Source organism: Lithobates pipiens, unplaced genomic scaffold, assembly GCF_037356315.1.
Source record: "Lithobates pipiens isolate NorthernLeopardFrog02 unplaced genomic scaffold, aLitPip1_a1.2 Scaffold_13, whole genome shotgun sequence".
NCBI lineage: Eukaryota > Metazoa > Chordata > Amphibia > Anura > Ranidae > Lithobates > Lithobates pipiens.
Window position 1 is genome coordinate 147,635,610 of NW_027507718.1, and position 17,284 is coordinate 147,652,893.

General features: G+C 40.1%; 1 protein-coding gene across 1 annotated transcript; it reads right to left on the reverse strand.

The window, feature by feature from the left end:
- Positions 1 to 7,547: 7,547 nt before the first annotated feature.
- On the reverse strand, positions 7,548 to 15,541 carry LOC143976044 (bone morphogenetic protein 2-like). The gene is made up of 5 exons (XM_077478539.1): positions 15,213 to 15,541; positions 14,803 to 14,945; positions 13,517 to 13,639; positions 13,040 to 13,232; positions 7,548 to 9,263 (listed from the first exon to the last, which is right to left on the reverse strand). The coding sequence occupies exons 1-5, from the start codon at positions 15,502 to 15,504 to the stop codon at positions 8,857 to 8,859; spliced, it is 1,158 nt and encodes a 385-aa protein (XP_077334665.1). The 5' UTR covers positions 15,505 to 15,541; the 3' UTR covers positions 7,548 to 8,856.
- Between the last annotated feature and the right edge of the window lie 1,743 nt (positions 15,542 to 17,284).

The window sequence follows — 17,284 nt, forward strand, 5'->3', positions numbered from 1 at the left end:
TATAAAAAAAGAATGCTTGTAGTTGTCGATCCCAGATTCACCTCATACATGTGTTATGTCATTGGCTATTTGGTGGGACTATGTTTGCACAGCTATTCATTATTTTGTGGCTGCAAATTTGACCTGTAGGTTTGCGAAGTTCGCCTCCCATTGAAGTCAATGGGGCCCGCCGAGAACGTTCCGGTACGCGAACTATCGGCCGCGTTCACGTTCTGCGTTCGCGAAACGTCCCGTCGGAAGTTCGTCCATCACTATTCTTCAACTGTTCTTCCGATTTTAAAGTGTATGGACTGAGTTGCCCCTGTGGTCTCATCTATGTGGCGAGGACCATTAGGGCACTCGGACAACGCTTCAGAGAACATAGAAGGTTAATAGAAGGAGGCATTGATCCCCATAGTGTCCCAAGACATTTTGCCCAATTCCATCAGGGATCTACGTTGGGTCTGAAAGTGTGGATCATAGAACAGATCCCGAATCATCTTCCCCCAGCGGAAAGATTCAAAAAGCTGTGTGCTCGTGAAACGTTTTGGATCTACACTCTAGACGTTCTCTCCCCCGGGGGAATCAATGAATGCATTCAGATCGCTACCATTTTATAGTGCTATCATTAGGTGTACCCCTCCATATTTTATGTCTGCAGTTGCATTCGTATATGTGCCTCTACTTAGACATAAAGTCAATAAGCCTATAGATCTTTATCTTAATATTTTTTAATAGGTGTTGGTTTTAATGAGTATTATTTTAATTTTATTTTAATTTATCTATCCAGGTATGAATACTTCCCTTTATACTATATTTGAGATCATTAATATGTAGGTATGACTTTCACTAATATATAGATTTACGTATGATTTCTGTCCAATATATGTGTTCATGGCTATATGATTAGATATATACAAGCGTCGCTTGGTCACTTTGGCAAGTGGGCTCTTTTATAATTATAATCATATATATACTTTTTATTTTATATTTTCCCAATATTTTTCATTTTTTTTTTTTGTTTTGTTTTGTGCATTTTTAGAAAACAGTTTAAAATAAATGATTCCCTATAAAATACCCCCCTTTTTATAATTATCACTACCATCTGATACCCTTTGGCCTAAAAAATGTATTGTTTACTATTTATTTATTTTTTCAGTATTATTTGTAATTTATTCCCTTTTATGATAATATTAATGGTTTGCTTCCCGATTTTTATCCAGTAGAATTATTAATGCAAATCTGCTAAATAAATAAATAATTAATTCCCATTTGTTTCTTTTTCCCTTCCGCTTCCTCGTCCTGTTTTTTCACATTCTTTTTCACATTGCTTACTGGTTCCCATGGAAATTTGCCCTGTGATGTAATTGATCCCAGCCACGTCCCATCCTTACTTATTCCCAGGGCTGGACTGGGACAAAAATTTGGCCCTGGACTTCATCCAGACCGGCCCACAGTATATAAACTATATGCAATTGCGCAAAAAAACCATAGGTAAAAACATTCCACTATAAGTAAAAAAGCACAGGTCACTGTACTATGGGTGAGCAGGGACTTGGGTATCTATGGTTTCACTGAAAAAACAAAAAAGTCCCTGCATTGGTGGTTTCACTGGAAGGACAAATGTCCTTCTGTCCGTGTTGTCACTGGAAGAAAATAAATTGTTCCTGTATTCATCATATGTGACACCAGTAAATTTATGGAGGTGGAGTGGTAGAAAGCTGGAAATGGGGATGAAGATGACGGGAGTGGAGTGTGGGAAGCTGACAGGGGGATGATGATGACAGGGGGGTTGAAGATGATGTGGGGCAGAGTAGTAAGAAGCTGACATGGGGATGAAGATGATGGGGGATGAAGATGACAGAGCGGAGTAGTAGCAAGCTGACAGGGGGGTGACGATGACAGTGGGATGAAGATGATGGGGCGGAGTGGTAGGAAGCTGACATGGGGGATGAAGCTGACATGGGGGATGAAGATGATGGGGGTGGAGTGGTAGAAAGCTGACATGGGGGATGAAGCTGACAGGGGGGATGAAGCTGACATGGGGGATGAAGATGATGGGGCGGAGTGGTAGGAAGCTGACAAGGGGGGTGAAGGTGACAGGGGGGATGAAGATGATGGGGACGGAGTGATAGGAAGCTGACAAGGGGGCTGAAGATGACAGGGGGGATAAGGATGATGGGGCGGAGTGGTAGGAAGCTGACATGGGGGATGAAGATGATGGGGGGCGGAGTGGTAGGAGGCTGACATGGGGATGAAGCTGACATGGGGATGAAGATGACAGGGGAGATGAAGATGACATAGGGATGAAGTGGACAGGGAGATGAAGATGACAGAGGGGATGAAGATGACATGGGGGGATGAAGATGACTGGGGGATGAAGAGGACATGGGGGGGGTGAAGATGACAGACAAAATCTGTGTAGAATAGCTATTAGGACATCTTTAAAGGTAGCCTGTTGGGGTTGAAATATGGGATCAGTCACCCACCCTATAATTTGGGCAGAACAGTTCCCTTCAAAAGTAAAGGATGTGTGCTTACTTCTCCAGAGCCCTGTGCTTTCCTCTTTCTTTCCTTTTTAAATGCTGCAGCCTCTTTCGGGCTCTTCAGCAAACACACACCGTGTGGGACAGTCCAAACAGTCAGGGACTGCGTGGGCTCCTCTGATCTGTCGTGGGTGGGACTGGACTGAGCCTGGAGGAGGTGATGACGTCATCTTGAGGCAAGCGGAGCGCCGTGCCTGTGCTCAGCACCTCATAGGCTGACATGGCACCTGTCCTAGGCACACAGTGCCAGCGAGGTTGCAGTGATTGGTGGGGTCTTGCGGGCGGCGGCAACTCACCACCAATCTGAATAGTGCATAAAGACAGCGCTGCCCGGACAGGCCGCGGAGCCTGCACACTGAACATTGAGGCTGAGCACATTATGCTTAGGCTCACCGCGCACACAGTGAGTGGCATTCCAGGCCGTCAGAGTCACTCCGCACTATTTCAGCAGAGCTGAGCCAGCCCCCCAGCCTGGCAAACTGATCCGGGCTGGCCTGCACCCTCCCAGCTAGGCTAGGCAGTAGTGCTCCCTAGATGACAGGCTGTCACTGGAGCCGGCCCACTGAGCCATCGGCCCACCGGGAAACTCCCGGTAGTCCCGATGGCCAGTCCATGCCTGCTTATTCCCTTGAAATATGCTTTGTGATGTAATTAGTCCCAGCCATGCCCCATCCTTATACACTCCCTTATTTATGTATTGTCCTCATTCTTGCTTATGATTGGCCTGAAGAAAGAGCGCGGTCGTCTTTCCAACGTGAACTGCACGCACAGGAAGCGCGTCGCCAGGAAGTGACGTCATCTTTCCGGCATCCCGCTTGCCACAGCGCTCCAAGCTTCGTTTCAGGTTACATACACTGCGTCCACTGCAGCCAACAATTCCATCTAAAAACAGTGGAGACGTCAAAAGGAGCAACAGACACCTGCGGACTGGAATACAAACATGACGGAACGAATCATATGATCCACCTTTAATGTCTTTACTTTCCGTGGAATATGTGAGTGCAAAACTATTTGTTTTTCAATAAATTTATGAACTTTTAAGAAAATCTGCACCCAGAGGTGCCCCTCTCTTTGTTTTGTTTCTTTGCCAAACTCACACAAGGATTACACCTGAATCAATAAAGAGCTATCCCTACCTGAATGTTTTTGCCCCCTTATTTTGGACCAAGGCACACTTTCAGGTCCATTTCATGTGGTAAGTTTATGTTAACCCTGTATGTCTTCCTTATCCGTCTCGGCCATAGGGCTCTAAACCATAAAAAAGAAGGCCAGTATGATGGCCTGAATTTATGGGAGGAGCCCAGAGGGATATTTAACCAGCCTGTTCGGCTGTGCTCTTCGTCGGTTCCTGTGCACGATACCCACCCTCCTATCCCCATTTTAGGGCATTTCTCAAAGTATTCATACTCCTCACAGGAGTACTCATTTCATCTCATTTCATATTTATTTCATTTAATTTCTCATTTCTTATCTAGGGTATGCCCTCTTATTTTGGTATACCGTACATTAGACTGAAGCACACTTTCAGGTCCATTTCATGTGGTAAGTTTATGTTAACCCTGTATGTCATCCTTATCGGTATTGGCCATAGGGCTCTAAACCATATATATATATATCTATATATATATATATCTATATCTATATATATATAGATATATATATATATATATATCTATATATATCTATATATATATATTATAGCCTAAGGACTGCAAGTGGTTGAAGTGGAACTAAACCCACTGATTTCACTTTTTCTAAAAATGTTCAAGCATGCCGTGATGGTCAACTGTCCCAATTGCTAGTGTGTGTTTGTTAGCTTTCAGAAATGTCAAGGCATCTAATAGCTGGTGGCATAGTAGCTGTGCAACACCATGGCCACTGTAGACTAAACAGAGGCTAAGTTGGTCACTTCCTTGGCTGTAAAGGATAGGAGGGTTTAGTTCCACTTTAAAAAGTCTAAGCTGATTTCAGCTTTAATTTCTTAGGCACTTATATGAAGTCCTAATGTTGCTTCTCCAACCAGACTGCGGACACCCTAAGCAATTGCGTTATGCCACGTACACACGATTGGAATTCTCGTCGGAAAAAGTTCTGATGCTTTTCCCAATGGAATTCCGCTCAAGCTGTCTTGCCTACACATGGTCACACCAAATTCCGATTGTTTAGAATGCGGTGACGTACAACGCGTACAACGGGAAGGAAAAGGAAATTCAATAGCCAGTAGCCAATAGCTTCCTTCTCGTAGTTGCTAGGCAGTCTTCCTAATCTGCCTCTTCCTACTCCTTGTGTTGTCTTCTGGGGAATGGGGCACGCTGTGTTTTGGGAAATGTGTGTGTCCCAGAACACAGCTTCAGCGTGCCCTATTCACAAAGCGCCATGCGACTCGAGCATGCGCAGTAGGAAAAGGGCAGTGAAGCCACAAGGCTGCACTGCCTATTTCCCTCAGTGAGGATGGCGGTGCCGGGACACGATATGAGGAACGTATCGGCCTCGGTGGGGCCAATATCGTGGGTGCCCTGGACAGGTAAGTGTCCTTATTAAAAGTCAGCCAGCAGCTACAGTGTTTGTAGCTTTTGGCTTTAAAAAAAAAAACTGTTTCCGCTGGAGGGGGGGGGGGGGGGGGTGGTCTTTACCACTTTAATGGGATGCTTCAAATAAAGATCTGCTTAAAGCGGAGTTCCTTCCAAAAGTGGAACTTCTGCTCATTTGTTCCCTCTCCAACTTTCGGTACCACTATTGGCGCCTTTCATGGGGGAGGGGTGACAAGATACCTGTCTTTGACAGATATCCTGTTCCCACTTCTGGGAGCCACAGCCACAGATATTGATGTCTCGACTCCCTCCTCCTCCCCTGTCGTCGGGCCAGTAGGAGAGAGGAGCGGAGCCTTGCGCATGCACAGTAGGGTTCCCTTACCTGCAATGGCGGTGGCATGCACACGGCAGCTGATGGAAACATCACCTGCGGTGCCGACATTGCTAGACTCCAGGACAGGTAAGTGTCCTATTATTAAAGCGGTAGTAAACCCAATTTCAAAAAACACTTACATTCCCGGGCATGCTGGAAATACTAACTTTCACATTGGTTGTGCTCTCAACCAAACTTTCAAATCATCCAATGGCTGGTTTCATAACTGATCACATGTGCAGCATTATGGCAGTTAAAGAATCATTAGAGGCCAAGATGGCAGCTTTCTTGACTCAAAACAATAGAAGGGTTTACTTCCACTTTAAAAGCCTGCAGCTGCAGTATGTGTAGCTGCTAGCTTTTCATTTTTGAAGCAGTGTGCGGACCTCCGCTTTAAATGTTTTTACTGTATGTTTGTACTGTATGGGTTGTATTTACTTGTTTTTAGTTGTTTCACTCTTTTCTCTCTGCTCATTTCAGTGATAGAGTGTACTAGGATTATTGTATACTGTTTTACTCTGAGGTAGCATCACATTCTGTCTAACTTTTTTTATACATGGCACATGATGTGCACTCAGTCACAGCACTACTCATGTTGGACCTGGTACCCACTATTGTAATGGAGATAATTCTAGAAAAATAGGAATTATACTTTACACAATTTCGTGCTAATTTTCCTTCCTGATTCTATTCTAAACCCTCGTTAGTCCCTAACTGTTTGGAAAGTCCTGACTCTAATCGCAGTGTCCTTTTCTCCTGCTCCCTGATTACACAGCCCCCGGCGTTCTCTTTTCCTGCTCTCTAATCACCCGCCCCTGGCGTCCTCTCCTTCTGTTTCATGGTTAGAAGGCCCCTGGTTTCCTCTCCTTCTTCTCCCTGATCATATGGCCCTGAGAGTCCACTCCTCCTGCTCCTGATCACATGGTTCCCGATGTCCTCTTCTACTGCTCCTGATCAGATGGCCCCTGGTGTCCTCTCCTCTGTTCTTGCTCCCCGATCACATGGCCCCCAGTCCTCTTCTCTATTTTTGCTCCTAATCACACAGCTCCTGGCACCTTCTCCCCTGATCACATGGCCCCTGGCTCCCTGAACTTATCCCCCTTGCTCCTGCTTGTTGACCAATCTCACAACCAATCTCCCCAGGTCCTTGCTGGCTAATCCCACGGCCCTACTCTCAGCCCTCAGTGCTCGCAGCTCTCATGACTGCTCAGTACTCAAAATGTTTCCAGTTACTCACAGCCCCTTAGTACACACAATACCCAGTTACTCAGTCCTCCGTATTCACATATTCACAATGCTCCCTGTTACTCAGTCCTCAGTACACAATGTTCCCCACAATTCAGGCCTCATTACCCAGTGCTCCCAGCTGCTCAGTCCTCAGTAACCAGTGCTCCCAGCTACTCAGTCCACAGTACTCAAAACTCCCAGTTACTCAGTCCACATTACCCAATGCTCCCAGTTACTCAGGCCTCGGTACCCAATGCTCCCAGTTACCCATTAAACTTTGAGCTTTACCATTCTGCCATGTTACATAAAAATCATACTCATGTGATATCCTTTTAATCAATAAACCTTGTTGGTAATATTTTAGGGTAATTGTTTTGGCGGTGGAAATAAATTTAAATGATATGTAAGTTAAATTAACAGTAAAAATACATTTGTTATAATTTTCATTAACTCATCCTAAATAAAACATTGGAAATAAAAACATATGTATTCATATCTGTTACCAAATTTAACATCTATAAAATAAAATAAATGCTTCGGGACTGCTATCAGGAATAAGGGTATAGAGAGGTCTATGGCTATATTAGTATAAACAAGGGTGGATGGATAAGGAGGGAAAAAAATACAAAATTTGTATGGCATCATAAAACGTAATGCACATTCAACTGATTCATGAAATAGACCAATATATTGCTTTTTTATATATGTTTTATATATATATATATATATATATATATATATATATATATTTATTGTTAAATAAACTTTTTATATGTACATATTATACATAAGCATACTGCAGCATAATTGTGGCCACACAGTGGCAATTAAATAATATAAATGAATACATTATTCTCATTAACTTTACAAAATATACATTATACTCCAGTCTTAAATTATAAAAAAAACATGCAAAAACTTAGAATATGACATCAATATTATACATTAAAATTTGTTGGATAACTCATTTTTTTTAATAGTTTTAGAGTAAGTAAGATGTATGTTAATTGATTTGCCGAAATAGTAAATTCGGATGAATAGAGATGATTGGATTAGCTGGAGATTAGATGTCTCGCATACCAAACCTTTCACAAACTTGTAATGAGGACCATCCATGGGATCCCTTACCAATTCACTTCATCCAAACAAAACTGACTTTACTGTCCAAGCCCCCCTTGGTAGGTCCAAATAAGTGTATACTTGTTATCACAATAAGGTGCAATCAGAAGGCTATGTGTTGCATTATCCATATAAGTACACTTTCTGGCCCTTTGATTTGGTGACCTGCTATTACCTTGGACCAGTTATGAAGGATAGTGAACTATGGTTATCCAGAGTGTGTCTTAGAAGGGAGAACTATGCTCTGACAAAGGGGTAGGCTGGTAAGGGTGCGAGAAGAACCTCTAGATAGATAGATATGGTTTCTGCAGCTATCAGTCTATGATAATGATGTAATCTCAACAATGTAATTTAGTTCTCCTTGCAGATCTGTTAAAATAACCCACAAGAACTTTAAAATATTTCCTGATTTTTGATACTGTATAAGCATTTCTGAACTTTGGAAAGTTTACTAATGATTAGAGGTGAGTACACATATGAAAATTTCCTCTGCCCCCATTAACTGATACTGTCTATTCAGCTGGCTTGGATATGCGACTATCACTTTTGGATATTAACTATTGTGAACCTCTTGGAATGGAAATATGACTCCTCACTGGCTACACTTTCCACATGTATAGGGTTTATTCTTTGACCTACAGACAGAGAGTAAGCAAGTTATTGAGATTTAGTATTTATTACTGCAGTGATTTTACCCAAAATTAAGATAATGTCCTACTGCGTAAATAATGTTATTTTGACTGACAATGCAGAAAATCTCTAGAAACCTAAATCTCACCAGTTTACTCTAGCTGGAAGTCAGAGGGTGAAAATTCAACATACACACATGTAAAATTAATCACTTAATATCATGGGGTAAATAGCCCCTTTGCAGACTGCGTTCAAGAGGTAAGTCTTTCTTCTTCACCCATTTAAAAGGTAAAACATGTAATTATTAGCATGAGCACATTAGTTCACTAGGCTGATCAGAAAAGATTTGAGAATATCTGTGAATCTGCCCAGTTCTGTAAGATCCCCAGTATGAACAATGATTTGCTCATTTATTACTTGTAATGTACTGTTGTTTTCATATATTCCCTCTTCAGTGACATCCACAGCTACCAGCCACCATATCATCATACTGTTTTAAAACAACATTTTCATCATCATCAAAGTAAAGCAAGTTTATAGAGAAAAGTTTGTCAGGAACACAGCATGGACTGTTGACACCTTGTGTTAGTTTTAGTGCATTAATTATAGATTGCACTGTTGCATGGTTGGTGGGTCGCATGTTTTCTCCCAGTGGAAATGGACATAATCCCTTGCAATGATAAGCGTTGTATCCTCTTGGAGAGATGATCCATCCTGACCACCCAATCTCTTCAAAATCTACATAGAGAGGATGTCTCTGGCAGGGCATGTGCCCATCTTCCTGTAGAGCTCTAGCCATCCTGGTTCTATTTGAAGCTGAGATGTAAGGTTCGTTGGGTATTGACAATTGGTTGTTATCTAGAAATAAGAGGATTTAAAAATATTGTTGGCAAAAGCGCACCAATTTAAATTACTTCACAAATGGCACTATTAAAGTGGCATTAAACACAAAAGCAAATATGCAATATATTCTTAAATGTGGTGCCTGCAGTTTTGTTCTTTAAAGCTTTTTATCCTTTGTTTTCATCTGATGATCTGGCTAATAAGTCTGTTGATTTTCAACTTCCTTTAACAGGCTGTCCAGACAAAGTAACAGTAATGCCCCATACACGCGGTCGGAAATTCCGACGGAAAAAGTCAGATCGGATTATGTTGTCAGAAAATCAGATCGTGTGTGGGCTCTATCAGACTTTTTCTGTCGGAATTTTCGACAGAAAAAGTTCCAGAGCTGGATCAAAAATTTTCTGACAACAAAATCCGATCTGACTTTTTCTGATATAGTGAATTTCGACACACAAAGTGCCACGCATGCTCAGAAAAAATTTGGAGACGAAAGCTATTGGCTACTGGCTTCTACGTAGTCCCATCGTACGTGCATAATGTCACCTCGTTCTGAATGATCAGATTTTCCGACAGCTTTGTGCGACCATGTGCATGCAAGACAAATTTCGTCCCAAATCCGTCTGAAAAAATCAGAGGGATTTTGTTGTCGGAATGTCCGACCATGTGTACAGGGCATTAGAGGGTTTAAACAAACCATTTAACACTGACAGGGATGCTTGACAATTGTCAGCTTTTTTTCAGTTATGCAAAACCTAATTGTGCAGCTATTTATCAAATGCAAATTTAAAGGAAAAAATACACTTAAATGGATTTGAGTGCACACAAACACAATATAATACCCAACTGGTAAAATATAGAAGATGATGTTTCACCAATGATATTGCGAAAAACTACAATACCTAAAAATCTCCATGGGCAATGATTTAAAAACCTTCACAGGTTACCTGTTTAGAGTTAAAACATGAGCTCTACAGGATACCTCACACGTGTGGTGCAATCACTGTTTATAGATGCATGTAGGACCTACGTGTGCATTTGAATTTGTGCGTGCTTTACATTTTTTTGAAATGTATTCATATTTTGCTATCACAAGGGATAAATAACATCCCTTGTGATAGCTTAGTCAGTGACAGGTACTCTTTATTGCTAGCTCAATGGCCTTAAATGCACCTGACCCCTCCTCTGTCCTCCTAGGCAGCAGACAAAGACAGATTGGTTTGATTGGCTGCCTCCCTGGCTGGTACCAACCAGGTAAGCAAAGAACCCAAACCAGAAGTTAGGACACCCTCATCACTTCCAGCTTCATTTATCACAGAGCAAAGGAAGAAATGGATGTTCCTCCTTGTCCACTGTGCACAGCTGACTTGACTGCTTGCAACAGTCTCAGGCTCCCTGGTGTGAAGGTAACAGCAGCAGGCAGCAATGGTGGGGGTACCAAGTCCTGTAAAAGTATAGCTGCTCTGATCACTTTTACCAAAAAGCTGATCACCAACTGCCATGACCCTGGTGTAATCACTTTATCCTGGTTTATATATATATATATATATATATATATGATATAATATAGCCTAAGGACTGCAAGTGGTTGAAGTGGAACTGAACCCACTGATTTTACTGTTTCAAAAAATGTTCTAGCATGACGTGATTGTCAACTGTCCCAATTGCTAGTGTGTGTTTGTTAGCTTTCAGAAATGTCAAGGCATCTAATAGCTGGTGTCATAGCTGTGCAACATCATGGCCACTGTAGACTAAACAGAGGCTACGTTGGCCACTTCCTTGACTGCAAATTTAAAAAGTCTAAGCTGATTTCAGCTTTAATATGATTTCATATTAGTCACTTATATGAATTCCTAATGTTGCTTCTCCAACCAGACTACAGACGCCCTAAGCAATTGTGTTATGCCACGTACACACAAACAGAATTTCCGATAGAATGTTTTTCTGTCGGGAAAATTTGAGAACATGCTATCAATTTTTGGCTGGCGGAAATTCGGACAGCTAAATCCGATGGAGCATACACACGGTCGCATTTTCTGATGAAAACCTCTCATCTGTCTTTTTCTGGCCGGAATTCCGATCATGTGTACGCCGCATTACTGGCTGAATCACCATGTGAAAAGAAGGGAAAAAAAGCTAACAAAAAATGTAGCCACCACATTTGGAGGGCCACCCTAAAAAAAAAAAAAATAGCATTGATATTCATAGTTTCATAGTTAGTTAGGTTGAATAAAGACACCAGTCCATCCAGTTCAACCTGAGTGAGTGTCTACAATTGTCCCTTTCCCTGTACATTGCTACACCCACATTGGTCCCTATCCTCAAGGAGCCCACAATCCAAGCTCCCAATTCATATACTAGGGCCAATTTTGGACAGAAGCCAATTAACCTACCTGCATGTCTTTGGATTGTGGGAGGAAACCGGAGTACCCACGCAGGCACAGGGAGAACATGCAAACTCCAGGCAGGTAGTGTTGTGGTTGGGATTTGAACCAGCGACCTTCTTACTGCTAGGTGAGAGTACTAACCACTACACCACTGTGCCGCCCGTATTCTTAAAAAAATAAAAAAATAAAACATTTGAATTTTTTTTTTAAACTTACCAGAAACCCCTGTTGCTAAGCAGTCTTCCTAATCTGCCTCTTCCTACTCCGTAGTGACCTTCAGTCTTCTCTCCTCCCCGTGCTGTCTTCTGGGGAATGGGGCACGCTGTGTTCTGGGAAATGTGTGTGTCCCAGAACACAGTGTGCCCCATTCACAAAGCGTCATGCGACTCGCGCATGCGCAGTAGGAAACGGGCTGTGAACCCACAAGGCTGCACTGCCTGTTTCCCTTAGTGAGGATGGCGGTGCAGGGACACGATATGAGGAACGTATCGGCCTCGGGGGGGGGGGGCAATATCACGCGTGCCCTGGACAGGTAAGTGTCCTTATTAAAAGTCAGCAGCTACAGTGTTTGTAGCTGGTGGCTGGTGGCTTTAAAAAAAAAAAAAATTCCGCTCGAACACCCCTTTTGATTATTGATATGCTTCAATATATTACACATTTTTTTGGGGGAGGGCGGGGGTGGTTATTACCACTTTAATGGAATGCTTCAAATAAAGATCTGCTTAAAGCGGAGTTCCTCCCAAAAGTGGAACTTCTGCTCATTTGTTCCCTCTCCAACTTTTGATACCACTATTGGCACCTTTCAGGGGGAAGGGGTGACAAGATACCTGTCTTTGACACGTATCCTGTTCCCACTTCCGGGAGCCACAGCCATGGATATTGACGTCTCGGCTCCCTCCTCTTCCCCTGTCGTCGGGCCAGTAGGAGAGAGGAGCAGAGCCCTGCGCATGCACAGTAGGGTTCCCTTATCCACAATGGCGGTGGCATGCACCCGGCAGCTGATGGAAACATCAGCTGTGGTGCCGAAATCGCTAGACTCCAGGACAGGTAAGTGTCCTATCATTATAAGCCAGCAGCTGCAGTATGTGTAGCTGCTAGCTTTTCATTTTTGAAGCGGTGTGCGGACCTCCGCTTTAAATGTTTTTACTGTATTTCAATTTCAATGTAATAAAAAATAAGTGATTTATCATATAGTTAGCATATAAACTTCTAGATATTTCTTATATAAAGTATATTAAAAGTATTATTATACAGGATTTATATAGAGCCAACAGTTTGTGCAATGCTTTACAATATAAAGGGAGACCATAAACAATACAAGCTACAGTAAAAGGGTTATTAAATTATATTAGGTATGGCTTACACAGATGAACTAATACAGCAACAGAATCATTGTAATATTTTTACCTGGCTGGTTGCTAAATGACACAGCTCCTCTTGTTTCATCATCAGTGAAAAGAACAAGCATGGGCTGTTTACTTTCATGGTGGTCTTTTCCTGAAGCAAAGCGGACACTATTAACATCAGTTGGTCCTCCTCCAAGATTTCTCACTGTTACAAGAATCCCCTGATTGTTGCTATCATCATTCCAAATGCGAACCTGTTAGGTAAAAATAGCAACAATTTTTATGTCACTATTAATATAAAACTTTTAATTAATTAAATATTATTAATAATAATATAATAATAATCATAATAATCATAATAATTAATAATAATTAATATTACATTTTAAGCAATGGCCTGATTGTAACAAAGAAAAGGCTGTAATTGTTACAAAAAGATACAACAGAAATTAAACTCCTGCCATGTGCTAAGAGTTGTACAATGTGAAAATGAACACATTCATTTAATGCATTATTGTATAAAACATGTAAGACTCACAGCTTGCGTAATGGAAAAAACTTCCCATCCAGGAGAATAGATTGGAACAAGTTTTGATGACAGCAGTTTTCTTCCTTGAGGCAAGTGCATTTTATTTTTATCCAAAACAAGATGCACACTTATCTATGGAGTAAAAATATACTAGTTAAACTCTATGTAAACAAACATGAAACTTAGAGTTAGCATAACAATGACCAAAGGTGGCCATAGATAGATTGAAATGTGGCTGGTTCAGCAGGAACAGGCCAGATTTTGATCTGTTAAATGGACACCTTGGAAAAAAAATTTTTCAATCGGCATTTGCAGGAAGTTAGCTGCACCTGCTGGTCTGTTTATTCCGACAGCACCTCCTTACTCAGAATATAATGTCCCAGCAGTGAGGATTTGCCCATCTACGCCGTTTGTGTGAATGGGAGAATGTGTTACAATTTTTTTTTTTGATTCAGCCCGCTTGCTGAATGAAAAAAAAAACGACTCATCTATGGCCAGTATAAAAGCAATCATGTTGCTAGTCTAACAAAATTACAATACCTTACCTCATAAGCAGTGATTCAAATCATCCATCTATTTAGCAGCTCGCTTTTTGGTGCCTCCTGATGGTTGCTACATCACTACTGTGTCCTAAAATGATGCAGCAACTGGCAGAAGGAACTACAGCAAGCAGATGAAAAAAAAAATAGCCTATAACCACGAGGGGGCGGAGCAATCATTGGTATATAAACATCAATAAGCCACAATAATAGAAACCAGACTTTGACTACCAATCTCATATTTAATTCCAAGCAAAAAGAAAAGGTAATATAACACGTTTAATTCGAAATTAAAGCTGATTGTGTCATATTAGCCTTATTTTTGCTTGGAAAAACAAAGGATTGGGGAATTAAAGTCTGGATGTTATTATTGTGGCTTAATAATTTCAAACACTTTGTGAAACTCAAACCAAAACGTTTCTTTTGGTTTTGGATAGAAAGGAAGAATTATAACCTTTAGACAGCAGCAGTCTGTGTTTTAGGAAGGTATTTTCCCATTTTCTGTTTACTCATAATTGATCTCAATGGGGACATCAGCAAAAAAATGCTGAAACAAACATTTGTGGCTGTCTCTGTTCTTAATGGAGAAATGTCAACTCAATTGCTGCGCTTTCAAAACAAACAGGTAGTAAAAAGAAATTATTCCAATAGAAAAACTGACAACAAAAAAAGCCCAATAGAGGTTCTAATCAATGCATCCCAAAAAAGAAAAAAAAAATGCTTCAACTTTTATTTTACGCCATTGCTGAGCCTCACCTGGCAGAAGTGATGCCTTTTGAAATTAATGTAATCAGTAGGCCTCGGTTTCAATTTGAAGAGATGCAGTTCGGCTGTTAGAATTTTCTCGTTTTTAGTCACGGTTGAAAGGTTGAACAGAAAATACAACTGGTCACTGTGAACTGAGATTACAGATTTTAACTTTATAACTACATTCTATTTTGCAGTGCATATTATTACAGTTAATGAGTTTAACTGAGTTTGTTCATATATATATATATATATATATATATATATATATATATATATATATATATATATATAGACATTAAACAAAAGCATAGCAATGATTTACATTTACTTTAAACTATATTAAATTATATCTTTGAAAAAAAAGGCAAAGAAGTAAAGAAAATAAATCAGCAGATAGAAAAAAAAACAAGTCTTACCTTTGTCAAAGAAACTTCTAACGGTGTTTCCCTCTAGAAGATTGGGATCCTTGGTAACACCATCTGCATCAGCAATGGTGTTATAAAGATCAATCATATACTGAGGGGGTTGCTTAATATGATGTATAGAATGTGGGGGGTCATCAATTCCAAAAACTTTTAACAGTCTTCTGAGAGCTTCATATCTTATTTGGATTGGATCCTCTGCTGTGATAGCAATGCCCCCTAAGTTTTCAGTTGGCCGTGAAGTACATCCATGCACAAAAATAACTATAAAGAGCAAATCCAACATTGTTGCGTGTAACAACTCTTCAGGTTCAGCTTTGTTCAGAAACTTGAGTTGAAATGATTGCCGTTAGGCCTACTGACACAATTTATAACAATTCTACAAGACAGCTGCCTATAAGCTTTAAAACAAGATAGAATTAAGTCAAATATGCAAAACAGCAATCAGTAAATGTAAAGAAAGCTAATTGCAGTGCTAACAAGGTGTGAAGCAAGACCAGCAATGCTCTGTTAGCAATTATCCTACAGTACACAGTTTATGTGAAATTGGAAGCTGTTATCCTGTGTGCCTTCCTTATTTTAAAGGAAAATCATGGAATCTTGTATAGGAAGAACAAGCAACAAGATTTAAACACCTGGAGAGGATTGATTTGTTTATCATTTTTCTTGACTGAATGTGAAATTATTCTATTGTGCATGGCTGAATGAGGAACGTTTGCTCACAGTGGGAGACTAACTTCCTTGTAATGAATTTATAAATGGGGCAAACAGGAGAACACTGACTTGCATGCATTAAACCCTGTTAAGCAAATAGCAAGCACACCTAAGGTGGCCTGGTGTCTAAGTAAAACAGATATACTACAAATTGGCTACAGCATTGAAATTACATACAGCAATCTGTTGATTTTAGCTGAAATCCTTAATTAGAAAGATGTAAAAAGACAATAGATTTCTGATGCTTTAAGAATCACACCATACCTTTTTTTAAGAGTTGTAAAATGTAGCCTAGGGGCTCTTTAATCTGGTTCCCAATCTGATTTTACTTGAAATATGTTTTTAAACTAACCTTCAAATAAATAAACACAATTTTATGTGTCTGTGAATGCACTAGCTTCTAATGGCTGTGATAGTGAGTGTAAATTTATTTTTGCTGGATTTTTATTTCACTGACACTGTTTAATTTAGATGAATAAAGAAAATCAAAGAAACAATATGTTACTTTTTAGAGGACAGCTGCCACATTCTGTTGATTATTGCAATTTCTTATTGTGCAATATTATGTGGATGTGGATTGGACTGTACATTTTCATTGACTAGATCAAAGTATCAAAAATAATCAAATGAGAAACAGGACAGCATGCCTACAATCATTGAATCTTGTCTCTTGTTCAAAAAAAATCCATTGTTTTCTAATCTACAATCATTATGTGTATTTAACTCTTGTTCTACAGACAGAATGCAGCATAGCGCAGGTTCATGCCTAAAATAAAGATATTGTATTTAAATTATTTACTGTATTTCTTTAGATTGTCTAAACTAGCACAAACAAATAAATGTCTCTTGTTCCAATCGCGTTACTATGAAGACCTAATTTTTTGCTGCATTTGGTGCAGTCGTGTGTGCTATGGAACCAAAGATAACAGAATAGGAGACTCTCTTTTTATGTTATTGTACACTTCTGGGTCTTTCTATCTGGGAAACTGTTATCCAGGAAGTTCTAAAATGTAGAGAATTTAAAGTGTTTCTCTAGAAATGTCACATACCCATATGAAGAATTTTCCTACACCGTATGAAGTTGTGCTGAAACAAAGAAGCCTACAGACACCAAAGGACATATTTATAAAGCACTAAAAATTACTTTAATTAAACATTCATTGCTGGGTAAAAACTGCAGTTTAAACACATGTACCAGGAAAATTTTACTGCAGTAAAGGTTTGCTGAATGTCAGATTTAATCCTTTTTAAATATACTCACAAGGTTTTAGGGGAGTCAGATTTAAATTCAATTCCTGTTTATTTATCATAGTTATTCCAAAGATATTAGCAGATCATTAACTGGATCTGTT

Bases quoted from the DNA above. Each gene is read 5' to 3' on its own strand.
- LOC143976044 (XM_077478539.1), bottom strand. From the start codon at position 15,504: ATGTTGGATTTGCTCTTTATAGTTATTTTTGTGCATGGATGTACTTCA. The intron at 13,640-14,802 runs GTGAGGCTCAGC...TTTACTCCATAG, and splicing joins AAAGGCATCACTTCTGCCAG to ATAAGTGTGCATCTTGTTTT. The intron at 9,264-13,039 runs GTAAAAATATTA...TCTTATTTCTAG, and splicing joins GTCATTTAGCAACCAGCCAG to ATAACAACCAATTGTCAATA.